Source organism: Ostrea edulis, chromosome 5, assembly GCF_947568905.1.
Source record: "Ostrea edulis chromosome 5, xbOstEdul1.1, whole genome shotgun sequence".
NCBI lineage: Eukaryota > Metazoa > Mollusca > Bivalvia > Ostreida > Ostreidae > Ostrea > Ostrea edulis.
Genome location: NC_079168.1, coordinates 57,466,209 through 57,493,911, shown reverse-complemented (window position 1 = coordinate 57,493,911; position 27,703 = coordinate 57,466,209). Strand labels below are relative to the sequence as shown.

The window sequence follows — 27,703 nt, the reverse complement described above, 5'->3', positions numbered from 1 at the left end:
AATGAGTCAGACTGCGCATCATTCTCTACCCAGAGTTCCGTGCGCTCCTCGCACTATGTGGGAAAAAAGTACCAATTCATTTCCCATGGACCTCAATGTTAACCTTTGGCCCTCTCACTAATTAACTATATCGATTTTAAACAAATGACCGCAAACATTTCAAAGTTCATTCCAAGTGTTGATAAAAAATGACAAAAAATATATAGGGTCCCGTGCCTTTTATAGGCCATATTTGTACTTTTTTACAACACATAGCAATCTGCAGTAAATTACACACTTCATTTTAAGCACACCCCTACCATGGTAATTTCCTCAGTCATTTCTCGATTTTGTGCGACAATTTTTCATCCTGACAATTAATTTGAACCTCTATAATATTTCTTTCAATTCCAAATAATTTCACTCTTGATATTAGCCAATCACGCAACACCTAGACATTTATACCTCCGCTCAATCTTGGGGTAAACTCCGTCCGGGTTACGCATACGGGGGTTTGGTATTCTCATTCCATGTGAAGCTTGCGTAACACGCCCTCTGGTGAGAGAATGACTGCGCATATATATTATATATATATATATATATATATATATATATATATATATATAGTTATATTAGTATGAGCGCTGTTCAAAATCGAGAACAGTTGAAATCATTTGTACGAGAGAGTATGAAAATGTTAATGGAAACAAAAAAAGAATTTCTTGATCGAGTCGGGTGTGATTTTCGGGGGGGGGGGGGATTTTAAAAATTAAATTGGAAATCACCCAGACATTCATTTGTTTACATATGTCTCCAATAACGACTGACATAATTATTTTGTAGGCAATTTTTTTTTTTATGAAAGGTGAAGGTAACGAACAGCGATCAATCTCATAACTCCTATACGCAATACAAAATAGATAGTTGGGCGAACACGGACCCCTGGACACACCAGATGTGGGATCAGCAGGTGCCTAGGAGGAGTAAGCATTCCCTGTCGACCGGTCACACCCGCCGTGAGCCCTATATCTTGATCAGGTAAACGGAGTTATCCGTAGTCAAAATCAGTGTGCCAAGAACAGCCAAACAATCGGTATGAAACACGTCAGACAGCATTTGACCCAATGATAGGTTGTATTGGCAAACGAGAATGTTGGAACCCCTGCACTATCAACTTGTTTCTCAGTAGCTTGCTTCGATTTAAAAACTGACCATACACAGAACAAGCTCTTGCGTATCGAATCAATAGAGAGATATAAACACCATATGTATACATGTGATAATAGAATATTGCTACATAACAATGGGAAGTTGACGATGGAGAAGTTGAATCATCCCGTTTGTCATAAAGTTGAGTTGTTAGTTTGCCGTTAATATCTACTTTCAATAAAATATCTAAGTATGATGCAGAAGTCGACGAATCTGTGATGTCTTTTATTTCGAGTTCACTGGGATATACTGAATCGACATATGAATGAAAATTATTATTGTTAATAGATAATACATCGTCGATATATCTAAATGTCGAATTGAAGGCCACAGCAAGAGATTTTTTCTTCTCACGTAGAAGTTATTTAATAAATTCTGCTTCATAGGAATATAAAAACAAGTCAGCTAACAAAGGAGCACAATTCGTGCCCATTGGAGATTCCAACAGAATGTTGGAAGACCTGATCACCAACGACCACGAATATATTGTCAATGAGGAACTCCAGTATTTTATTTCAACTTCAGAATACTTGTGCGTGGAATCAGAGTGGCGTTTAACAAAGTAATTGTTTGGATGGCTGATCACTAGATAGGAATATTTGCGTTTTCAATTTTTGTTGAAGAAGCAACTGTCTATGATGTAAATAAGTCTAGTCTTTAATTTATCGTGAGGAATGGTCATGTAAAGAGTTAAAAAGTCATAAGTTTTGATGTTGTTGATTTGAAAAAAGTTTTGTGATTTCAAGTTTACTAAGTTCTTTAGAATATTTTAGAATCCACATTTGATTTACACTACTTCTGGCATATGTAGTCGCACAGTATGTTTGAAGTTTTTCCTTCACAGCTGTTAATATTTTCGTGAGGAGCAAAGACAGGAGAATATCTACTGGATCCAGCAATGTATCTTTGTTTGTAAGGGGTTTTATGAAGTTTAGGAATCCAGTATAGGTACGGTAACTCATATTCATCCGACCCATTGACTGGGATATTAAATGTGTCTAAAACTGAAGCATGGTTTTGAAGAATTTCGTCTTTTGAAAGGGCAGTTGGAGTATAGGTACGATTACCAAAAGAGGAAGTAATGTCAAGTTCGTTTAAAATACAGTTGTAATAATGAGCCTTACAAACAAAGACAATGTTGTTACAAACTTTGTCATCTGGAACCAAAACATATTCCTCATGTAACCTATCTAATTCTGTTATCACTTCTAGTGTACTAAACACAGGAGGATAGATGGTATGTATGCTTTTAATCCACTCTAACAATGTATCAAGTTCTTTTTCATATTTAGCCCATCGTCTGGCAGAATCCTCGACAGAATTCATAATAGAAATGGAAGTTCTGTCGCCAATCGAAGACCGAGGTTCTCTGTATTGAGGGCCTTTTATTATAAGTGATTTGAGGTCCTCATTTTCAACTATATCAACATCACCAGTAATGACATGTCTAGCTGGACTATAGGTGAAAGAAGATGAAGAACAAGAACACGTAGGTGGATTCAGTATAAGATGGTCTATATCTAGGTACTGCAAAGTTTGTTTATAATTGAAAAGTTTGAATGCAATAGTAGAAGTATATTTGTAGGAAATACTGGGTGTAGATTTGAACTTGAAATAAGTTGTAATACATGACTGAACTTTTTTTATGACGAATAATGTTGCTTTTGTTGACAGTATCAATCCCTTTGTTTGCAAATTTGAGCTTAAGGAACTGGCGGCACGATTTGGAAGGAATATCATCCATGACTCGTGGTGGTTTAAAGAGTCTGTGATTAGCAATATCCATAATCAAAGAGTTCAGTCTATATTCAGGTGTTGAAAAATCCAAGTATAGACTAGCTGTGGCTTCTTGAAATAACGTATGTAAAACTCTCAATTGAACAGAGTAGAGTTTTGTGCGAATGTGATGTGGACCTAATTATCTGTCGACGTAAGGGAAAAGGAATCAAACGTGACATCATTTATACTTGGTCTTTTATATGAACGATGTCCATGACTGCGTTTCCGTCTTTGAGTATTGGGAAAGAGTCCCATCACAGTCGCGTTATTTCCTTGTGGACAAGTCACCCACATCATATACATTATCATTGCATCCGTATAGAAATGCAGTATCTAGGGTCCCGATCCAGTGATCTTCGTGTTGTCTACGAAAAGGGGTATTTAATGTTGGACTATTTCTGTGATGGTAATTTTTTTCCAAACTCCTTACCTTCATTGACAGTATGGAGTAGTCTGGTGACTTGAAAGGTGAGTACCTGTATTTCATTTCGTATGCTATCTCAAAGTCACAGGCACTCGACGAATATTATGTTTACAGAAAGACAATTCTTTTATTATAGATAAAACGTCGAGTGCCTGTGCTCAAAGTAAGGCATATACAGTTAACTTTTCCAAGTGCCGAGGTGAAAGTCATGGGTCTTTCTGATATTACTTTAAAAACAGTACAATCTAATTAAAATTAGATCTTTGATCCGCTCATGCAATCGCTACACAAAGCGATTGCATGAGCGGATCAAAGATCTAATTTTAATTAGATTGAAAACAGTAGTCCCGTGTCGCGACAGGCGTTGGTCTTGAGTGCTAAGCATAAGCCTTTAGTGGCACTTCACCTGGTGACGTCTCAATATAAGTGAAAATTTCTTGAAGGGACGTCAAACAAACAATACCAAAAAAACCTTCAGTTGATGACGTCTCTACGTGAGTGATAAAAAAACCTTCAGTTGATGACGTCTCTACGTGAGTGATAAAAAAAAACTTCAGTTGATGACGTCTCTACGTGAGTGATAAAAAAAAACTTCAGTTGATGACGTCTCTACGTGAGTGATAAAAAAAAACTTCAGTTGATGACGTCTCTACGTGAGTGATAAAAAAAAACCTTCAGTTGATGACGTCTCTACGTGAGTGATAAAAAAAAACCTTCAGTTGATGACGTCTCTACGTGAGTGATAAAAAAAACCTTCAGTTGATGACGTATCTACGTGAGTGATAAAAAAAAACCCTTCAGTTGATCCCCAAATGAGACGTTAAACAACATACGAACAAATCAATATTGAATAGCAAAGTACATTGAAATGGATTCAAAGTAACCAGACCCGGGGCTGTGGCATAGAATCCCCATTGCAGTATTCCCCGGAAAGACGGGCCCAGGTCGAATCCCCTTGTAGTATTCCCCAAAGACGGGCTCTGGTCAAATCCCCCTTTTGAAAAATTAAACTATGTAGAAATCCCCCTTGGTAGACAGGCCCAGTGAAGACACACCCCCCCCCCCTAAATGACTACTACCACTCCCAACCCCCTATATGTAGCCATTACCGGGATTTGGTTGTGTCTACCACATGTAGATCAACTCATGCATGTCAGTTCTTTGCGACTACTTACTCTTCGCATAATTAGAAAGTATGCTTCATTATCAAAAGTTTGTTACTCTCAAAGAATCCATATACAACAAAATAGCGTGAATCTTAATAAAGGAGCACAGATCAAGATCCCAAGATATCAAAAGAGTTTGAAATTTTGTCAATAAAATTCACTCAATGGACTAAACCATGAGCTATGCGGTAGCATAGCGAAATACAGGACATGTTGGTTTGCAATATTTGCTACACAAGGCAACAAGTAAAAATCAGAGTAGCGTTGAAAGGGAGAATAGCTTTTGTCCAAAAAACGGTATTTTACCTTGAAAGGTACCAAACTTTGCACTTTAATCATTCTTTAATGGGGTTTTGTGAAGATCATTTGCAGCTCATATTGTGATGTTGACAATGAGTTGACAATGAGATATTTGTTACTTCCAACGCCTGTCTGTTTGAGTAGATGCCTCCGAGATCATTTTTATCCTTGATTATATCATTGATTTTATTAGATGATGCTATCCATAGATGAGATCAGTAACACAAGCTTAATCTAAAGAAAACCCAGAAACGCAACGGTTTTTAAGCCATGGGAAAATTTACATGACAGAAATTCTATTTCAAGACAAAGGGGAGGAGCGGGAAAGGTCTGAACTAGCACTGGGTCCGTTTTTCCTAGGAGGGGATTCTATGATAAAAGGTTATGTGCAGTGGCGGATTTAAGGGTGGTGCAGCCGGTGCCCCCCCCCCCCTTTAAAATTTTCCAATCGTGGTCTCTAGTTTAGAAAAATGTAAACGATAAAATAAGCAATAATTTCTTCCACTCTCGGAGGAATAAATGACAACATCTTTCGATTTACTGAATTACTATTTTGGGGGGAAATTGCATTTTTCCCCCAAAAAATCCTTAGAATTTACGTCATTTTATTAATTAATTTCACCTTATTAAAAATGACAAAGAATAGTAAAAATGACTACATATGAGACATATTTCAAGCCTTATAAAATCTGTGAAATCCACAGTCCCCCCCCCCCACCCCCCCCCCACCCCCACCCCACCGCAATTCCTGGATCCGCCCCTGTTATGTGTGGGCAGGTAGGGTGATAAATTGTAAAAACAGCTGAAAAAACTTGATGTCGTTATAAAGCTTCTTTGTCAGAATTTTAAAAGACTTCTTTTTCTGCCTTTATCTTAGACCAAAAACTGCGATATCGGTACGATAAACAAACTTATTTGAATGCACGATAAACAAACTTATTTAAATGCAGTAAATCGACTAAATGGAAACTCTGACTGGTGTCAAAATATTTGACCTCAGTATCAACTTCCTTACAAAATGTATCACATGCCGGGCATTGAAATGCATGTCGCGATAGACTAATATAAATGTTTTAAACTACTTTTTTATTGTTCCGAATTTCATGAATTAACGGTGATAAACCATCAATAAAGTTGCATACAATATTTGTTTTATTTAAAAAAAAATCATCCCCATTAGTTTAGATCATATTAGAAAGGTATTGATGGCAGATTAAGGTGTTTAATTACCCGCTCGTCAGATTAGGGGGTCGTTGTTATAACGACCCAAGACAATAACGCGGGGTCACAGTAAAGAGCTGTACAACTTCCACATCGTCCATTGTTTTTATCTTATGGATTCTTATTACAATTTATGAACCAATATGTAATTTCACTAAAACGGAAACATTTATTTCTTCTGTTGTAAAATTGTGAGTGTCATTTTTCTGTGTGCTTCTTTTCTTGGATAATCTCACAGCTCCAGGAAAAATAATGGAATCTCAGGAGGAAAGAAAGCGAAGGTTGTATGGACCCTCCCGGAATCTCAAAGTACAGGAAATCCGGGAAAAGCTGTCAAAGAGCTGTGTCCTTAAAGATGGCGAGTACAATCTCACTGCGAACAATCTGAAAGAGGGAATATTTGACACGAGTTACACTCGCGATTATCCTGTGAGTAGTTCTTAAAATTGATAAAACTGCTTCAATGTCGATTCACATTTGATTACAAGACATATGTTTTAATTTGTCTGCATACCTAGTGCATTTGATATTCTCAAGAATCAAAATACGTTATAACGTTATATAATGTTATAAAATTTCCTAACACTATCATTCAACTGAACCAGGGTTGTACATATACATTGTAGTGGTTGTGGAATTTTGGGATATTTTACATTTATTTTGAATAGTGTCATTAAACAGTCCTCGTGTGCATTTGTGCTCCCTTGTATTTGTGAAGTTTTGTATGAAAAATAATCCTCCTATAAGGAATAATCCAACAAGTAATAAAACGATAAACGAGTTCTTTAATCAGTTTAAAATACATTCATTCAGTCGGACTGACTGAAAAATGGATATAGATTAAATTATGTAAAGCGTGAAATACAATCTTATCAAAGGAAACGGTGCAGTCAGTTTGTGGCAGGAATAACATAGAAACAATGGGCGTTTTTCCGGAACATTGGACATCGTCCTTTTATCTGGAATCGTCGACATACGAATGACGGGTTGATTTGCAGACTATTTAAAGTTGTTTAGCTAAGTTTCACAAGAATCTGAAACGAAGTAAACCCGCGTACGAACCTAATTTAAGGTGTCCCACTAAATTTTGAAATAGCTAGAACATGTATATACTCCCATACAACACTTTACGTGGCTCTTCACACTAATCATTTCTGCACGATCGGAAAGTATAAGTAATTTTCAAAAGAATATGAACAGGATCTGCATATACCGTGCATGCTGGCGTAAAAACTATGTTGAATTACACAAAATAAGTTTATGAAGTCGTATAAACACAACTATGTACGTGTATGTTGACCTGTCTTGACTAATTGTAAATTTCATTCATGTGATTAATTTCATTAAAAGACAAAAGAAACACGACAAAAAATATTTCGAATCATTATTATTTATTTATATATTTTTTGAATGTATATATACAAAATTTTGTATTATGGAGGAAAATCTTATATTTCACAAAAAGCCTTAAAAAAATCCATTCGTATAAAAATACTGAAGTAACCATTTTTGTGCCCTTGACCTCCTCTAATATTTTGTCATTATCTCTTTTTAAATGAGCACCTTAAAGAAGTAAGCTCTTCAAAAGAACATAACAGGTATATTTGATCTAGAAAAATATTTGAATGCAGGAATATATCAATTTAAACATCTTGGGACCGCCACTGTAGGAATAATTCATTAAAAGTGTTAAAAGAACGGAATGTCTACACTAGATTGTCTCTTTGTATGCATACATCAAGTTTTCGGGAAATGACGTGAATAAAAGAATCCTCCATACATTTGCATATACATGTACATTGTGCTCTCGTTCTGCAGTGGGGGGGGGGGGGGGGGGGGGGGGTCTAGACCCATTCACTACACAGTTAGATGGGAACTAAGATACCATATATCTTAATGTTATACGAGATAGCGGCATCGAACAGTATATTAATTTTAAGCAGAAATAAGTACAAAGACAGCGTTCATTATATCAAAAGTAACAAAGAAATTCGTTTTCCAGACTAAGAAGCCAAATGCGGTATAGTTAGACTGCACTGTAGAACTTATTCACACAATAATACGGGCACGTAGAACTGGGGGATTGGGGCCACTTTTTGACAAAGTTCATTTTCCGATATTTTAACATGCAAAATTAGTTATTTTCACGGGCAAAATAAGAATACATTGGCTGATTGTCCCCATATTGTTATAGTAGGATTGAAAGCAAGAACTAATGAATTGAGTATTTTGTTTATTAGTTTCTAGGATTTTACGTTTGAGCAAAAGAACGTCATTTAGTTTTTTTTTTTAAATTACTTTGCTTGCCAAGAATTTAGACAATTGTGAAGTAAATTTTCCTCCTCCTGACCCCCCCCCCCCCCCCCCCCCCCCCCCCCCCGATGCTACGTGCCTGTAATAAATATGTATGAATCGCTTAAATTTCAAGCCAAGCATGCAGTTTGATAAGGGTTTCCGGATGCACTCCTGTACATTGAATGAGACGGTACAGGTCGCAACATTCGTAGCGCATGTGTTTGTGCCCGTGTATTTTTGGGTGTGTGTGTGTATTTCTGGGTTAATGTTATTTGTATTGGTACAAAATTGAAAATTCACTAATACTGGTATATGTATAAGAATTTTAAAAAGTCAAAACAAGGTCGTCAAGAATACGCTAGAATAAATTAACGTTATTTGACGTAGTGATTTTCATTAAGCATGGTAAAAAAGAATAAACGGATACAACAAATTATAACGGGACACACCAGGCGTTCTTGGTGAGACGCTATAACCGTGATTCCTGTAAAATGATAAAGCTGTACTGACCTGACTGAGAATATTTTTGTTACAGGGTGCCTCGCTAGACCCATCGTTCCTACCAGAACAACACGGACAGGTGAGCTTGTCTAGATGTATCATACAATTAGCTTTAAACACTGTTTTTCGGTGTGTGTTTTAAATGCTTTTTGTAACTTTTTTGTAAATATTTTTTAAATACATGTATACCCTTTCTTTATTTTTGACTTTTTTGTATGAGAGAAACGAAAACACCACCACAATAGACATTTTAGAAGTATCCGTCTGTTTTTATTTTGATATTTTGAATCTATTGCGGAGGGGATATTGGAGGCAATATAATGTGCTAAATAGTAGAATTTCTTTTATTTTTTATCATGAAGTTGTTAAAACAAGTGGCAAGATCCGTATAGTACTATTGGGAGATAAGTTCATAGATAAACTTTCCTTTGTCGTTGACTAATTCCTTTCCGGTATAATACCATGAGTGTCTTAAGCTTATATGTTGACGTACTGCTTGCAACCTTGAGTGGCCTCAACATGTAATTTAATAATTTTGAAATATTGCATAATGTAGTTGGATCATCATTTTTATCTCGGAAATGATAGTGGAGAAATGGTTCCGGCAGAAACCTACCAACAGAGTACAACCAAATCCGACTTCACAGAGCAGTCCTATAGCAAGGTAAACACAAACAAACATACACACAACGTCAATAAAAACAAACACACACAGTCAAACACAAACAAACATACACACACAGTCAATACAAACATACATACACACACAGTCAAACACAAACAAACATACACACACAGTCAATACAAACAAACATACACACAAAGTCAAACACAAACAAACATACACACACAGTCAAACACAAACAACCATACACACAAAGTCAAACACAAACAAACATACACACACAGTCAAACACAAACAACCATACACACAAAGTCAATACAAACATACATACACACACAGTCAAACACAAACAAACATACACACACAGTCAAACACAAATATACACACAGAGTCAATACAAACAACCATACACACAAAGTATCACATAATCCGACTTCACAAATCAGTCCTGTAGCAATGTAAATACATACAGCGGATCAGTCCTGTAGCAATGTAAATACATACATCGGATTAGTCCTGTAGCAATGTAAATACATACAGCGGATCAGTTCTATAGCAATATAAATACATTATAAATACATACAGCAGATCAGTCCTATAGCAATGTAAATACATACAGCGGATCAGTTCTGTAGCAATATAAATACATACAGCGGATCAGTCCTATAGCAATGTAAATACATACAGCGGATCAGTTCTATAGCAATATAAATACATTATAAATACATACAGCAAATCAGTCCTATAGCAATGTAAATACATACAGCGGATCAGTTCTATAGCAATATAAATACATTATAAATACATACAGCAAATCAGTCCTATAGCAATGTAAATACATACAGCGGATCAGTCCTGTAGCAATATAAATACATACAGCGGATCAGTCCTATAGCAATGTAAATACATACAGCGGAGCAGTACTATAGCAATGTAAATACATACAGCGGATCAGTCTTATAGCAATGTAAATACATACAGCGGACCAGTTCTATAGTAATGTAAATACATACAGCGGACCAGTTCTATAGTAATGTAAATACATACAGCGGACCGGTACTGTAGCAATGTAAACATATACAGCGGATCAGTCCTATAGTAATGTAAACATTTACAGCGGATCAGTCCTATAGCAATATAAATACATACAGCGGACCGGTACTGTAGCAATGTAAACACATACAGCGGACCGGTACTGTAGCAATGTAAACATATACAGCGGATCAGTCCTATAGTAATGTAAACATTTACAGCGGATCAGTCCTATAGCAATATAAATACATACAGCGGATCGGTACTGTAGCAATGTAAATACATACAGTGGACCGGTACTGTAGCAATGTAAACATATACAGCGGATCAGTCCTATAGTAATGTAAACATTTACAGCGGATTAGTACTATAGCAATGTAAATGCATACAGCGGATCAGTCCTATAGCATTGTAAATACATACAGCGGAGCAGTACTATAGCATTGTAAATACATACAGCGGAGCAGTACTATAGCAATGTAAATACATACAGCGAAGCAGTACTATAGCAATGTAAATACAGACAGCGGATCAGTCCTATAGTAATGTAAATACATACAGCGGAGCAGTACTATAGCCATGTAAACATATACAGCGGGCCATCCTGTAGCATTTAGCGGATCAATCCTGTAGCAATGTAAAAACTGTATATGTACATATGTATCAATAAATCACAATGTAAATATTAGTTTCAGAAAATTTTACTACAGAGAATATAATAGAGTGATAATGAAACACATTCAACTAGACAGAGTGATCTCAAGATCATAACGATATACTTTAACTTAGCGAAGTATACTAAAGTCCACTTTCTTGTGTAGCCCACAAGTATACTAAAGTCCACTTTCTTGTGTAGCCCACAAGTAAAGCGCGGATGTACATTAATCAAAATAAATGCATGACATCAAAAGGTTTATATCATCACGGAATTATCACGACAAAATCATAAAATGCAATTATCTCTAAAAAATCTCTGGAAAAAATACACGCTAGGCTATTACGGTCCAATTTATACGAATTTTGCACGAGTTTGTCATTTTCAAAAGAACAATTTGCGGAATTTTTTTTAATAACCAACAAAAATTGCATGGGCAGTTAGAATATTTTATGCAATGACAACAGTTGATGATCTCTGAACACTGCATTTTACTCTCAAACGCTTAATTTCTCAATTTCAGTAGCTTTTGTTGAGCCCTGTTTCTTTTAATACGTCGGATGCGTAATACTACAATGTTTTATGAGATCATACGTTCAGACTTTTCTCCCAAGAGTAGCGTTAAAACAATGCTTATTTGTTCCTGACATTTATGATCTCATTAGCGACAATTACATTTCCATGATTTACCAGTTTATTATTATATATTATGGTTTATTTACAGCCCAAGACTCTTCAAGACCCAGGAATAATTAACTGGCCGGCAAGTACAAAAAAGTCGCAGTTTTTTTTTTTTAAACATACAAATTTTAGATATGAAGTCTTGTATGCATTAGTATAAATGGAAGAGGATTTTGTTTGTGCGACGGAAAAGAAATCATACATAACTTAATTTCCTATAACTACAATAGTTTCATTTAAGATTTACACAAAGCTTGTGAATGCTATTTGTCAGTTGTATATGGTAAAGGAGTTCACAGAATAACAAGACTTGTTCAATTCCAGGATATGGCCCCTCGCTACATGGTCAGTAGAAAAATGGCGGATTCCGAATATAAATCCTCCTATATACCAGATGTAAGTATTTTCAAGTTTATACCAACCTTCACACCTTCCATGTGATGGAATTTTACATGCGAGTTTAATTAAAAAAATAACGGAGACGGACCCCGCAAATCTTTGTAGAAAAATTGAAATACTACGAGATAATCTATTACTATATGAATTGGTTTTCACTAAGAATTACCTGGTAGCTACTACTAGGATCTGGTTATCACTAAGAATTACCTGATCAGGAATGTGACTGAATTCCTCAGAAATCAGAGGAAAACTGGTCAAAAAATGGAGAAAAACACCTCACCTTACCTGGAAAAATATAATTTTCTGCCACTTTAGATCAAATCCAGAGTGTTTCATTTTTTGGAAAATTGAGCAAATCAGAGAATTTCCTCTGAAAAGAGGAAAAATCACACCCCTGCTGATAGCTACCACTAGGATCTGGTTATCACTAAGAATTACCTGGTAGCTATCACTAGGATCTGGTTATCACTAAGAATTACCTGGTAGCTACCACTAGGATCTGGTTATCACTAAGAATTAGTTAGTAGCTATCACTAGGGTCTGGTTATCACTAAGAATTACCTGGTAGCTACCAACAGGATCTGGTTATCACTAAGAATTACTTAGTAGCTATCACTAAGATTTGGTTATCACTAAGAATTACCTGGTAGCTATCACTAGGATCTGGTTATCACAAACAATTACCTGATAGCTACCAATAGGATCTGGTTATCACTAAGAATTACTTAGTAGCTATCACTAAGATCTGGTTATCACAAAGAATTACCTGATAGCTACCAATAGGATCTGGTTATCACTAAGAATTACTTAGTAGCTATCACTAGGATCTGGTTATCACTAATAATGACCTGATAGCTACCACTAAGATCTGGTTATCACTAAAAATTACTTAGTAGCTATCACTAAGATCTGGTTATCAAAAAATTACTTAATAGCTATCACTAGGATCTGGTTATCACAAAGAATTACTTAGTAGCTATCACTATATGAATTGGTTATCATTATGAATTACCCGGTCGCTACATGTATCACTAGGATCTGGTTATCACTAAGAATTACCCGTTAGCTATCACTAGGATCTGGTTTTCACTAAGAGCAGCATGGAGTTATCACTCTGAATTGGTTAACATATAGAAATTCATCAAACTGAATTGGTTATCACAACAGAATTAGTTACTTCTAAGAATGCGTTTTTATACTAATCGGTATTGCTAGATTTTTATATTCGTTTTGGCTGGACACCACCTAGTCCACCAAAATTGAATCATTACGATACTCGGTGAACAATATAGTGATTTCACAATGTTCAGTTACTATACTAACGCTATTGTTCTGGTCGTTACAGATACGAGATGGACCAGTCCCGCCATTGTATCCCCGGGTCAATACATCTAAACTTAAACTTCCTTTAGACCCTGAAAAGTTCTGGAGGCAGAGAGGCACCAACATAAAGCTAGGCAGCGACGTCCCACAGTAAGACGGGATAGGGGATCATGGTCCTCATGTAGATCTATTGTTGCGCGATTTGAATACGAACTCGCCAAAATTCTGTTCTATTTTCTTTCTGTTGCAGTACAGTACGATATCAATCGAGGGAGGAATTAAACAATCTTGAGAAATTTATTGTCTCGATAGCGTTGATATTAACTTTTTCATTTCATGTCATGACAGAATATGGTGAAATACGAACCACCTTCAAGATTTCTTTTTCTCAAGATTAGTAACATGTAAGGTACAGTCTACGCTCAAGTTTACCTACCAATCTCGTGTTATTTGACAGGCTGTTCAGCGAGCACCAACGTGTGTACGGCGTCGGGCGGGAGGGGCCACCTGACGGGTTTATAAGGGAAAAGGGACACATGGGAAAGGAAGTGAGCAGGAAAATGAAGGACATGGCGAAGCATTCCCACGTGTTCAGGATGGGCGATTACAATGGAATCGGTAATATACATGTACCTAAATTTCTTTTCTGCAAATATGCTATTAATGTATGATGAAAAGAAACGCGTCACGTTTTACTACGTATATGTATCTTTTGAAAAACATTATGGTTTAAGAATTTTATTGAAAGTAGACATTAACGGCACATTGACAACTCAACTGTATGACAAACGGGATGATTTCAACTTCTCCATCGTCAACTTCCCATATTTATGTAGCAATATTCCATTATCACCTGCATATGGTGTTTATATCTCTCAACTGATTCGATAAGCAAGAGCTTGATCTGCGTATAGTCAGTTTTTAAATCGAGGCAAGCTACTGACAAACAAGTTGATGGTACAGGGGTTTCAACAGTCTCGATTGAAGTCAGCATTTCGCAAATTCTATGGTCTTTATGACGATCTAGTTCGTCAATACAACCTATCATTGGGTCAAATGGTGTCTGACGTGTTTCATGCTGATTGTTAGGCCGTTCTTGACACACTGATTTTGACTACGGATAACTCCGTTTACCTGATCAGGATATAGGGCTCACGGCGGGTGTGACCGGTCGACGGGGGATGCTTATTCCACCTAGGCACCTGATCCCACCTCTGGTGTATTCAGGGGTCCGTGTGTGCCCAACTATTTATTTTGTATTTATTTTAGGAGTTGTGAGATTGATCACTGTTCGTTATCTTTACCTTTCATGAGTTCATAAGCTAGTAGTTATAACTTCAATGATCGATGACGGGAAGGGTTGCCTTCATTTTCTCTGAAAATGTCCAGAAACAGCGTGCCAAGTCAAGGGCAGCTATTTTTATTTAGATGAAAGAAGAAATACATTTTAACTTAGGATAGCCCATAGGCTGTCGTTAAGTTACGATGATTCACGGTAGCGAATCACGTGACTTTGGCTTGGCCTATTGCCTGGAAAAATAACAACCAAAGTCAACACAAGGAAAAATTCAAACGAACAAGTAAAACCTTTATCAATAACGAATTGTCACATAATTTATATCAACATTTGAAAGATTTTCTCAGCAACAAATATATACTAAAATGATAGTTCTACGTGCGATAGAAGCAGCGAACATTGGCACAGTTTTATGGCAGTCGGAAAGTTTTTGACTGGAAAACAAACACCGGAAGTTACGATAGATGAAGCAAACTTTTTAAATTTTCTTTGTTCTTCATATTATCTATATATGTGCTATGGAGTGTGTACATGTAGAATATACAAAATTCAAGTTTAAAATTGATTTATACGTGTTTGTTTGCGTGCGCATGCGTGGGCGATGGCTACTTAAAATTATGTGTTTCACTCCTCTTGAACCTCAAATAGTTTCTGAGAAATATCTCCGAAACTATTTGAGATTCAATTCTGAAACTTGTATGGATGATAGACTGTAATCTCTAGACTTCTGAAATAGGTCTGTCATTTTCGTCCGTCACTTCCGGTCGTCACAGGAAGTAATGGAAGATAATTTCTAATAAGAAGATTTCTGATCTATGAAACATTTAATCAAAATGACATTTTTAGACATGATAAACACTATTTGGCTTTTAATATATGAGTGATATGACGAAAAGTTCACTTCTAGTCGGCAGGTCCGCACCACTCTTTTTGTCCACCCGTTTTTTGTGTGTAGAATATATTTAGATAGAAACATTAAACTTTCAAGGGTTATAGTCAATAAGGAGACGCTGAGATTTAAGGATAAAACATCACAGAAGTACTCGTCCACACCAGTTATAGTTTTTAATATTCCTTTCAAATTTTGATCACAGTTTTCCTGTTTTTTGTCAAGGCACTTTCTCAGATATATTTGAATAGTTCTCATACGAACAGGAAACTGTGTACCGGAGGTAGTGTAACGGAAGACCAACTCATTACTAGTAATGCGTTTATCATTATTGTAAATTTATATAGCGCTTTATCTTATCAACACAACTACCCTAAATCGCTTTACATGGAAAACAAACTAAAACCAAAGAACAATAAATGCATGAAAAACTGAAGTAGCTAAGCATAGGAAAAAGTTAAACTATATAATGGTTCTATTTAATGTAAAACAAACTAAAGCCAAAGAACAATAAAAGCATAAAGAAAAAAGACATAAAGTAATATTAAACCGAAGTAGGCAAAATTATATAATGTTTTTTCCCTTTAAAATCAAGTAAACGTGTATATATATATATATATATATATATATATACAAAGCACTAAAATGACTAACGACACGAACAACCAGATTGTCAAATTTTCGGGACGACCCGTCCCTTCTTCAGGACAAACGAAAAGAATAACATAATGTCGCCAATATCAATGAAGAACAATAAAAACTATATATATATATATATATATAAATATATATATATATACACAGCGCTGTATATATATATTATATATATACATGTGTGTGTGTGTGTGTGTGTGTGTGTAGTTTTTGTTATTGTTCTTTATTGATGTTTAGTGCAGTATCCTTAGTTGAATATTTCAATTCAGATAGTGTATTTGAATTTGTCTGAATAATCTGATGGGTTTATTTTTCAGTCGGGAATTTTCAGACGACAGTTAATGATGAATTTGGACCACGAACCCTGCCTCCTGCAGAGCATGCGGCCAGAGCCCTCAAAGCCGCGCAGTAAGTCAGCGTCATTAATCGATTTCTACCACTAAGTTAACCCAGTTTTTGCTTCTAATATGGTCATTATAACAAACTGACGTCGGTAAAGGTCCAAATAGAGTAGTAATTGTGGGGTAGAAGGAAGTAAATGCATAGGATTCGTCTTTAATAGGATTAGATCGGAGAAAAAGAAGGATTCCGGGGAGAATGGCGTGGAGAGCTCTACGTCATCATCGTCACTGCCCGACGACCACACACGTGTCAATCACCTAACGGTGCATGCCCGGCAGACGACAGTTCCAAAAGTCTTTAAAGGTTCTTAGTCTTTTCAAGATATTAAAGTAGATTGCATTTAATGCACTTAAAACAATATTTTGACCCCATTGACTTGCATCTGCACTGTACATAGCCAAACGCTGCAATGTGAATTCACTTTGAATTGGAAGATCTATTGTAACGGTATGTACAGTGCAAAATAAACAAGTAGTAATTAATACACTTTAGGGGGTTTAATAAATAATTCATGGTAGTATACTTCGTCGAGAACAATTATCTCTTCACTTTCAAACAGGCCGTTTTGTGTCTCGTTACAGACGCAGCCGATGAACGCACTTATCAGACAGCGGCACATTTTCAGGTATTTTCTTTGGAAACCTTAAAAAGCAATATATTAAGAGAAAATCGTGTGCAATGTGTAAATCGGCAATTACTTTTATTTATAGTTTGGATCTGACCCAAACACCATCCACACAGTGTATGGAAAGGATTTCGCCCCCGGTTCTATGACATCAAGTGGACCACCTCAGAAGTGTCTTGTACCGGATGCGGGAAGGGTAAGTCCATATACATAAACACTTTTATGCACTGATTTTTAAAAGAAATACTGTACTATACTAACAAATATTTTTTCAACATTGCAGTTGCTCCAAAACGACCCCGCTTATGCATCAATGATGTCAACATCGAACCAGGCAGACTTTAGCTACACACCAGCAATGCCTACCCTGGTATACTTAAAAGTTGTTTTTGAATGGTCTGATATCAAGCACAAATGACATACATTTCTGTTAAAGTGTTGTTATTATTATACCCAACATATTTACAGAACGCAGAAGGCAAGACGCAGATGGAAGTCAACATCGAGCGTCGTCACACGGATAACGTCATCTTCAGTTTCGACCGATCACGTCATACGGCTGACAGACAAACATCATGTAAGTTAGTCATTTCCGATTACATAATTTTATTTTTGAAAGATCATTGAAATCAGTGAAGACTTAACTACATGCATATCAATTTTTAGTGGCTCACACGGATTTCCGAGGCCCACCTCCTGGATATCGACCAATGGAACCGATGTCCAGACCGGAAGTGGAGTACGATTACCTAACCCCCAATGATGCCCTTCCCTACCCACCACCCGAAAACCGCACGTCTGAGGCCAAGGTAAATTATGAATACTTCTTCTGCCACTAGTATCAGCTTTCAATTTTGTTTTCATATAAAAACCTCGATTTTCATTTCCTTTTCAGAACAACTATATAGGGACCTTCATGTCCGGTGGTCACGCTCTAGACCGGCGCCACTCCAAGAACACAATGTGCAAGTCTCGCCTGGAGGACGGGCGGAGCACACACTTCACTGTGGGCTACAATCCGATGGATTTCTCCTCTGAAACACATATGAAATTCCAAGGAAACAAAAAGAATGATTCTCACATCGCTCCAGCCGGAAAAACGGAGACAAACGCAGCTGTGAAGTTCAAGCACGTGTCCATCAGCGAAAATACCCAGGATCTTAAGGCGGCGGACCCATTTACCGTCAGTAAACAGGAGAGTCTGATCGCGCGAGCTGCCCACCTGGACCCGCCAAAAGAACACGCCTTTACCACGTCAGTAATGAAAGCAGATTATCCTGCACTGCACAGAAGAGGGTAAGATGTTCGTAATACATGTAGCAACACAAATGCCATAACTTGGGTGCTTTGCATTTTTTAATGTTACGTAGCTAGCACGGTAGTAAGCATCGCGCGTTTCATTAGTAAGACGGGTTAGTGAAAAGCACCGTGTCCGCTGCGTTCTTTAGCTATTATAACTTCCGAATACATAAAATAAGTCATTAGGTTGCCTCCTACCAATTCCAAGTATATGTAATTGTGTTCATAAAGTCACATTTCAAACAAACATTCTGAGATCCCAATACTTTTAAGCAGTATAAGATGAGGATGAAACCCTACAAAGTGTTTACTGTAATTTAAAATTATTTTATACACTGTTTCGTGTCACAGACTGACAGACGCCCAGTGGAGGATGGTCCAAGATACAGATCAAAAGAATGGCAAGGCGATCGCCAACTCGCACCTGTTCCACACAGACAATTCTGGAAGTCAGTATAACAGAAAAACCTGTACAATTAGATAACGTTAAATTAGTCCTACCATTCCAAAAAGTAAACTGCAGGGTATATACAAAAAGTAATCCCCGTTCCATTGGTTTGGGCGAATTACCCGTTATTTAGTAAAAACAGTGCTTATATTATAATTGCAGCAAGTGCTTATCATTTTGATTCTATTTTTGCAGGAAACAACTTTGTGTCCACTGCTATGGACGACTTTATAAAACCCGAAGTCATGACAGGAGGTATGTCGTCCTCAAAATTTCTGTTTATAAAATTGTACACAGTATACAGGCTTTCAAGAGACATTTTGCAAAAAATAAGGGCCATTTTTAGGGCAAAATTATAAAAAAAATAAGGCCTTTTTTTAAAAAGGATTTTTAAGGGCTTTTTAGACAAAAATTAGGGTTAAATTTACAAATCAATAGGAAAGAAAAAAGTATACCAAGACTAAATTTAATAAATTCCAACACTTACTTTATGTCAAATTTATTTAAACTTTCAAAATTTGAAAATGTAGGAATTTCAACAAAAAATTAGGGCTTTTTTAGGATTCTAAAGCTCAAATAAGGAAAATAAGGACTGTTGTAGGAAAATAAGGGCCCGCTTGAAAGCCTGACTGTATACAGCCAGATAATTCATTGAGTTTTTATGGGTTTTTTTTTCTTTTGCAGGGCGTAAGCTGCTTGCTGCGCGTTAAAACCAAAGGACACGTTTTCTTTTGAAAGTTTATGGACAATTTGAAATGCTTTTAAACACTTTTACTTTATTGCGATATGTTATATGTGGTACCGATGGTAGGAATTTTGTTTTAATGTTCTTGTTCCAAATATTAAAACTTGAATTAAATGACGTCGTTCAATTGTCAATAGCGAGGAAAATCAGTCATGTCCACCAAAAGATTAGTTATCCATGAAGAACACATAGTGTTGAAAATCATATTGCTATCCAGATTTTAATTTCCTATGTTTTACTAGTACTTTGTCTCAACGTTTGATCCACGTTGAAACAGCCTGTGTTTCCAAAAGTCACAAATTACTTATAATATTCGACAATGCAATTGATATCTTGTCTATTGGTAAACACAAAATGCCCTCACCTTTTCAAAAATTTAATGCATCTCAAATTATTAACACTACGAATAACTGAATTGTAAATATATGCCAGTATAACATGAATATTCAAGTTTGAAATATTTGAAGTCCAAGGGTTTGGAAATAACGGGTGCAAATGAAGCAAAAAATTGATGTCATATCTATGCTTTTGTTTTCTTGAATCATGTGAAGAGAATTGAATTACATTAGTTTTTAAGGTCATGGAAGAGCAAGGTGGACCTAATACATGTAATGAGTTATTAATACACCAATGACTTTTAAAATGAAATAAATAATCTGCTCATTATCTACAAGCACAGGATTGGAAACAAAGTCCTGAAAACAGTGATTCAAAGTTATAAGCAATAAGGGGCAAGATCCACAGTTCTGTAATAAAACTCAATTCACATAGGTTCCATCGAGACACCCCCCCCCTAAAATATGATGAATATTGATACAAATCGATTTCGTTCAAGTACTAATATCACTCTACATATTTCTCTACTGTTTCTTCACTAATGAAAGTGTGCATATAATATTTAAATGTCACTTTGAAAGTACAATAAAACAGTTAATTTTTATTTGACATTGACCTTTAATTTTGATTTCGCCCCCAACTACTATGGTGAAAATAGGCAAATCTACATGTAGATGCAAGTAAGCCGTCAATATAAAGGGACATGCAAAAATCTGCCAGTTATCTAAGTACAGTCACCCACCCCCCAACACACACACACACACCTTCCCAAAAAATCTGCTCATTATCTAAGTATAGTCATCCCCCCCCCCCAACACACACCTTCCAAAAAAATCCGCTCATTATCTACAAGCACAGCAGAAAAAAGTCCGGAAAACGGTGAACAATTAGGAAATGTTCAAAATCTAAGGGTAATAACTTTAACGAAAATAGGTCAATCAACATGAAACTCGAACTGTAAGTTATCAATACAAAGAGATATACCAAATAATGGCTTATTATCTACAAGCACAGCAAAGAAACTAACAAACAAAAAAGGAGGTCCGAAAAACTAATTTTGTCAGAATGACGGACGGAAAGGGGAAACACTATATGCCCCAATCATTTCATGGATCTCATGCAGGGACAACTAACTATATCAGTAAATGAGGTAGAAGATTTATTTCTGTTTCAATCTGATACAAGAAAAACTATAAATGAAACAACAGTTTTATGTTTGGAATCAAATCTAAGCAGTGAACATGAACTTCCTATATTTGGCAAGACAGCACAACAAAACAAATCCTAGTAAAATATACAGATAATGTATAAAAACGAATACAAATAATTGATAAATCTAATTCAAAATTTATTTCATGAACTACTATTTAAAGCTCTGACACTGCGGACGACAGGGCGTTAAGGTCAGCAACCCTGCTGAACAGATAGCCAACAAAATAATTTACAATGTATATAACACCCTTATTCAATATCCAACCCTGCTGAACAGATAGCCCACAAAATAATTTACAATGTATATAACACCCTTATTCAATATCCATACTGAAACTATAGACGATACAAAACTCTGAAACTGAAGAAGAAAAATTGGTAAATAAAAAAATCAACATCAGCAGTGAGTATACTTACCAGTGTCATTTATATTTTTGTATTCAGTACGACTACATATATGTATATAGTCAAGGACTGCCAGACGACACACCCAAATAACAAAAACATACTAATAGACTTCACCTTATGGGTATTTGTTTATATTCAGTACGACTATATAGTCAAGGACTACCAGACGACACACCCAAATAACAAAAACATACTAATAGACTTCACCTTACGGGTATTTGGAATACAAGCAATATAGATCTTAAAATTTATAGATATCAACTAATTCTAAAATTTTACTATATTCTGTTCAACTACATCATTCGTGCTAAAAACATATTGGACTTTCAAATACTGAAGAAGAAGAAAAAATGATGGCATGTAAGAGGAATGTAGAGGATTTTTTTTAAACTATGAAATATCACATCTTTAACTAGTCAATCAAGTCAAACTTTCCGCAAAATGAATTTCAATCGGACTTGGCTTGACAGACAAATAACGACCTTCCAACTCATTAATTGTCAAACCTCTCGGTTCATCAAACACAGAATCATCAGCTCCCGACACTGTCCAATCATCTCTGACTTCCGAAGCTGTTTCTCCGATTTCACTGCCTCCGGAAAATTTAACCTGACCCTCCTTCCTTTCAGAGCGATCGGACTCCGGACTGTCGCTTCGCGTTTCCGCTTTCACATAATGCCCACGGGAGCGGGATCTTCGGTGTTGAAACAGTGACGCTTTGTGGGTGTTCGACTGGATTTCCATGTCTTGTGACGGTTCGCTGAAGCTACTCAGCGCTGGGTAATAACTAGAGGTTGACTCTGTTGTCAAATACACCGTCTTGTCAACATGTTTCTTGTCCGATCGTGAGCAGAATTTGAAGGAAGGCCAGTGAAGTTGCCCAAAGCCTCCATGGGGACCCAACACACATAAAAGAGACTGAAAGAAGAATACAGCATAGAGCCAGCTCGTAGAAATCACTATCATCAGAAAGGTCCCGAATTTTTGGTACGCCAAAATGGTCGATGGCATCATTAGTGCTCCCGCTAGGAATGTGGTAATAGCTGCCATGGTAACCACTCCACCAAGTTTACTGGTGGTGGACACTATGCGCATATCTTTACTGAGATCTGGAGAGTTTCGAAATGATACTCCTATGTGTAATGTGAAGTCTATGGACAGTCCAACTGCCACTGTGATCACTACAGATTCCAGAATGTTTAGTTCCCAGCCCAAGAGAGTCAATGAAGCTATGGTAACGAACATTACAAACGCGATGCTCACAATAGCAAAAATGCTGATCAAAAAATTCAAAGTTGTCAAAAAAGTCACAATTGTTACAATGATGAGCGAAATCCCCAAAGTCATTGGTGTCTCATCACTAAGACTTTTTTGGACACTGAAAAACTCCAGTTCGCTAATGAACCAGCCATTCTTAATTTCAGATGGAGCAGATTTTAATTTCTCGTCAAGGAATTGGTCAACACTAGTGTAAAAGCTAGACATATTGGGAAAAGATGTAGTGAAATGAAAGTTGCTGTAGAATTCAACGATTAAGGCACTGAGTCTGCCATTAGTAAATCTTGGACCAGGCGTAAATGAGTTGTATATTACGCTTGGAGAGTTCATCAAAGACGGAATGTAGACTGGAATACACTGCATTAGATCCGGGGACTTTATTATGCTCGTGCTGTAATTACAACATGGTTTCTGATTATAAAAGTCAGTAGAACATGGCTGTTGCATGAAATGACTGAAGAACTCGAAGAAGCAGTTCGTCTGCTCAAATCCCCCAACATTTTGGTAGAAATCCATTTGACGTAAGTCCTGACAAAAATTCAGCAGCCATATTTGAGCTTCTGGAGTTGTAGGGTCAAAACTTCCATCAAAAACGATGTCTCCTTTGTCAGTGGGATCAAGGTTCGAACCCGTATCGGTCGCCTCAATCCCCCATACAAATCGCAGTGGAAGGATCTCTTGTTTTCGTTGTTGTCTCTCGAACCAAAACTGATCGCTCAAACCAAAGTCATACCTCTCCATCAAATGGTCCGATGAAAACACTTGGAATTTCTCTGAAGACGGAAGTTTTAGTCTTGGGTAAAAAAATATAACAACTATTCCTAGAATACCTAACACGCTAAGCGCCACTAACCATATAAATTTACCACGAATGATAACAAACGGAAGCAGTTTTTCGAAAAGGATTCTGCACCAGTCTGAAATTTTGTGATATGTTTGCTGCGGTAGTTTACATATATAATAGCACACATTTTTTCGTGGACCGAGTTCAGGGTTATAGAGTTTTTCACAGTTGCACCATTTTTCATAAATAACAATGGATGCCGGCATCCACGTAACAACGAGAACAAAGTTACACAGAACAGCAGTTCCTGCGTATATACTGAAACATTTAATGGAAGTGATGGAGCTGAAAGCATTGCAATACAGAGCAGCTGCAGTCGTCAGACTCGTCACAAACATCGACACACTTCCATTCTTTAAAGTGTCCGACACGATTTTTTCGAAAGTACCATTATTTCGTTCCGATTTAGCCATTTCCCAAACTTTGACATAAATGAAGACATCGTCTGCTCCAATGGCAAGAATTATTATAACGGCAACGAGATTCATGTAGGGGAAGAAACTGATGTCAAACACCATGATATATAAAAGATAGGCCATCTCTAGTGACCAGAACATCATGAAGAATGTCATTATAGTAACAAATATGGACAAACTGTACAACCATAACAACAAAAATATAACAATGCCGGATATCAGAAGCCATACACTATCTGCAATTAAATGTTGGTTGAATAATGTATCCTTAATTCCGAAATTAGCACCAGAAACGCGGACTTCATCACCGAAGTCTTTCGGCCATGATTCGATGTGTTTAAATAGCTCTACTGAGTCAACTCCACCTACCACGGGCAAAAACGTCACAGCATACGTCAGAAACGGTTCTTGATTTTGTTTGTTTGGGTGCACGAAGTTCACATCCGCTATGTGGTGCAGTATATTGTATACTGACTGGAATTTTATACACTTTTTAGGAATTCCTGAGCAAAAATGGCGAGATTTTTTATCTGTATCACAAGTAGATTTAAGTGTTGTGTTGTAGTAATGTCCAGCACATGATGTCAGTAGGTCTTTGGTCATCTTCACATCCTGCTCAGTGATGGAAGAACAGTCTCTCTTGTCAGACAACATAGCAACATAGTTGCCCAGAGACCAGCTAAGGCAACACTGTTTATTTATCTTTGTCTGGCAATTTGTGGCAAATGTGGAATGTGTGCGAATGTGGTAGTCTTCTATATGGCACATCTGCTTCAGTTTAGAAGCAGTGAACAAGTTGCTGCCATCAGCACTGGTGAAGACAATTCGTGCAAAAAGGGAAAAGTAACTCTCTGGAAAACAAATTTGACTCAAATCAAGATATCACATTACAAACATAAATCAAATGTCGTCTATGTACATGAAATGCAGCAGTATTACAAAAATTATGAAAAAAATGACAAAATATACCTTGAATATCACAGAAAAATGGATTTTTAGAATGAGGTGCACTTCTGTCCACAATATCATGTCTTTCTGTCTGTTCTGTTAATCTGGTTCCTGATCTGGTGCTTCTCCGTGTCTTGGTCTGGTTCTCTGTGCTATAGCGTATGGTTTCCTGTCTCTGGTATTCCCACTCCCGTCCTGGTGTGAGAGAAACCTTTCCATTACGGTTATCCACAAGGTTGTTGTAAGCCACAATTCTATTAGCAATATCAGTTCTTCTTGGTTCAAATCCCTGAAATCATGACACTTACTGAACTTCACAATTAAAAGTGAGGAATTTTTATGTTTCCTTTTGTGTTACATTCAAAATGAAGACACAAAATTAACACAAGAGTACCTCCAACAGTACATAATACGCCCGTGAAAAGCTAATATAGGGTGTTTTTCTTACACCATGATTTGTGGAACTTGGCTTCAGGTAGAATCAGCAATCATCAAGGTGTGACATACTTTCTTTGCATTATAAAAACAGACAAATCATGTACTGTCTATGTAATATTTTCGCTTGGCATAAGGTGTATGTGTACATAGTTTGATGGTCCTAGTCCAAACGGTTCGGTCGGCATCCCGCTACTACGACCTTGACCTTGACCAACAATAGGCATCCTCCACTTGGCATATAAAGTGTATGTGTACCAAGTTTGACGGTCCTAGCCCCAACAGTTCGGTATGTATACTGCCTACAAGATTTTCCAACGAAGTGATAATGTGTCCTTGACCTTGAAAAATAATAGGCATCTTCCTCTCATTATGGGGGTTAAATGTATCAAGTTGTAATAACCTGGATCTTACGGTTCAGTTTGCATCCTGCCTACAAGGTTTTCCTACTAAGTAATACTACAACCTTGACCTTTGACCTTCAAAAAACAAAAGGCTTCCTCCATTTGGCATGAGGAGTATGTGTACTGAGTTTGACAGTCCTAGCTCCAACAATTCAGTCTGTATTCTGCCTACAAGGATTACCTATTAACTGATACTTTGACCTTGACCTTTGAGATTGAAAAAAAATATTAAATAAGCATTTTCCTCTCATCATGGTGATCAAATATACCAAGTTGTAATATCCTGGAGTTTACGGTTGGGTTTGTATCCAGCCTACAATGTTTTCCTACTAAGTAATACTACAACCTTAACCTTTGACCTCTGATTTTGAAAAACAATAGGTATCTTCCTCTCATTATGGAGATCAAATGTACCTAGTTGTAAAATCCTGGAGTTTATGGTTTGGTTGGTATCCCACAATGTCTGGACAGACAGACGGACGATGCCATACCATAATACATCCCGTCTTTGATGGGTGTATAAAAACAATACAAAAAGAAGCCTGCTTCAAGTTTCAACATGAAAAAAAAAATCTCTTGCTGTGGCCTTCAACTTGACATTTGATATATCAATGTTTTATGTATTAACAATACTCATTTTCATCCATATGTCCATTCGATATATCCCAATGAACTTAAAATAAAAGACACCACAGTCTTCCATATCTGCTTCATATTTGGATATTTCATGGAACATAGATGTCAACAGCAAACTAACAACACAACTTTATGCCAAATGAGACAACTTCAGCTTCTCCATCATCAACTTCCAATATTTGTGTAAAAATATTCCATTATCACCTGCATATGGTACTTGTATGCTTCTTAACTGATTCGATATGCTAGAGCATGTTCTGTGTATGATCAATTTTTAAATCTAGGCAGACTACTGAAAAATAAGTTGATGTTACATGGGTTTCAACAGTCTAACATTTATCAATTCTATAATTGTTATAATGATGTAATTTGCAAATACAAGCTATCACTGGGATGAATGCTGTCTGACATGTTTCACACCAATTGTTGGCTATTCTTTACATAGTGATTTGGCTGTGCAGGGTTCAAAAGTACCTCATGTCCATAAGTTCGAGACTAGCGAAAAACATGTCAGACTTTTATACTCTCTATGGCACTAGTCTGTACAGACTGGAGAAAATCCGGATATCGATCTTGAATTGGTCAAGATTTTAGCAAATTTGTCCAAGTCTCTTAGATATTTGAACTTGTTGCTTACCTGCAAGGTTAAATGTTTGTTAAATGTTTGTGTGACAACAATATGCTGACCCTCCAAACACATGGACATTTATAAAAGTGGTTACATGAGTAACTCAGAGGTTACTGTGTGGTTGTCTTCTTCTACTGCTGTGTCAGAAACTGAATTGTTTGCAACTGTGAAGTGTTTGATTTGATTAAATACTATTAACTGGACAGACTA

General features: G+C 36.7%; 2 protein-coding genes across 18 annotated transcripts in view; one reads left to right on the top strand and one right to left on the bottom strand.

The window, feature by feature from the left end:
- Positions 1-2,468: 2,468 nt before the first annotated feature.
- LOC125649607 (uncharacterized) lies at positions 2,469-20,062 on the top strand. Of its 4 annotated transcripts, XM_048877265.2 has the most exons (21): positions 2,469-2,677; positions 2,863-3,435; positions 6,317-6,507; positions 8,081-8,098; positions 8,909-8,953; positions 9,431-9,538; positions 11,911-11,949; positions 12,192-12,263; positions 13,612-13,739; positions 14,047-14,207; positions 16,747-16,837; positions 16,992-17,134; positions 17,413-17,456; positions 17,542-17,652; positions 17,740-17,826; positions 17,925-18,033; positions 18,123-18,265; positions 18,352-18,752; positions 19,107-19,204; positions 19,399-19,458; positions 19,888-20,062. In XM_048877265.2, exons 3-21 carry the CDS (start codon positions 6,331-6,333, stop codon positions 19,911-19,913), a joined length of 2,061 nt encoding a protein of 686 aa, XP_048733222.1. In that variant the 5' UTR covers positions 2,469-2,677; positions 2,863-3,435; positions 6,317-6,330; the 3' UTR covers positions 19,914-20,062. The 4 variants fall into 4 exon arrangements, with proteins under 4 accessions (XP_048733222.1, XP_048733221.1, XP_048733223.1 ...); XM_048877264.2 differs by lacking the exons at positions 2,469-2,677; positions 2,863-3,435 and having other exon boundaries at positions 5,650-6,507; XM_048877266.2 differs by lacking the exons at positions 2,469-2,677; positions 2,863-3,435; positions 8,081-8,098 and having other exon boundaries at positions 5,653-6,507.
- A 1,364-nt stretch (positions 20,063-21,426) lies between these two features.
- The window catches only part of LOC125649606 (protein dispatched homolog 1-like), a 54,369-nt gene continuing 48,092 nt past the window's right edge, over positions 21,427-27,703 (bottom strand). For all 14 annotated transcript variants that reach the window (XM_048877259.2, XM_048877258.2, XM_048877255.2 and 11 more), the window contains 2 exons: positions 25,412-25,679; positions 21,427-25,293 (listed from right to left, as the gene is read on the bottom strand). In XM_048877259.2, the coding sequence (XP_048733216.1) occupies positions 22,325-25,293; positions 25,412-25,679 (3,237 nt within the window). In that variant the 3' untranslated portion in view covers positions 21,427-22,324. The remainder of the gene's footprint in view (positions 25,294-25,411; positions 25,680-27,703) is intronic.

Coding starts and splice junctions, on each gene's coding strand:
- LOC125649607 (XM_048877265.2), top strand. CDS start 6,331: ATGGAATCTCAGGAGGAAAGAAAGCGAAGGTTGTATGGACCCTCCCGG. Junction 13,740..14,046: donor CTAGGCAGCGACGTCCCACA/GTAAGACGGGAT, acceptor GTTATTTGACAG/GCTGTTCAGCGAGCACCAAC. Junction 19,459..19,887: donor ACCCGAAGTCATGACAGGAG/GTATGTCGTCCT, acceptor TTTCTTTTGCAG/GGCGTAAGCTGCTTGCTGCG.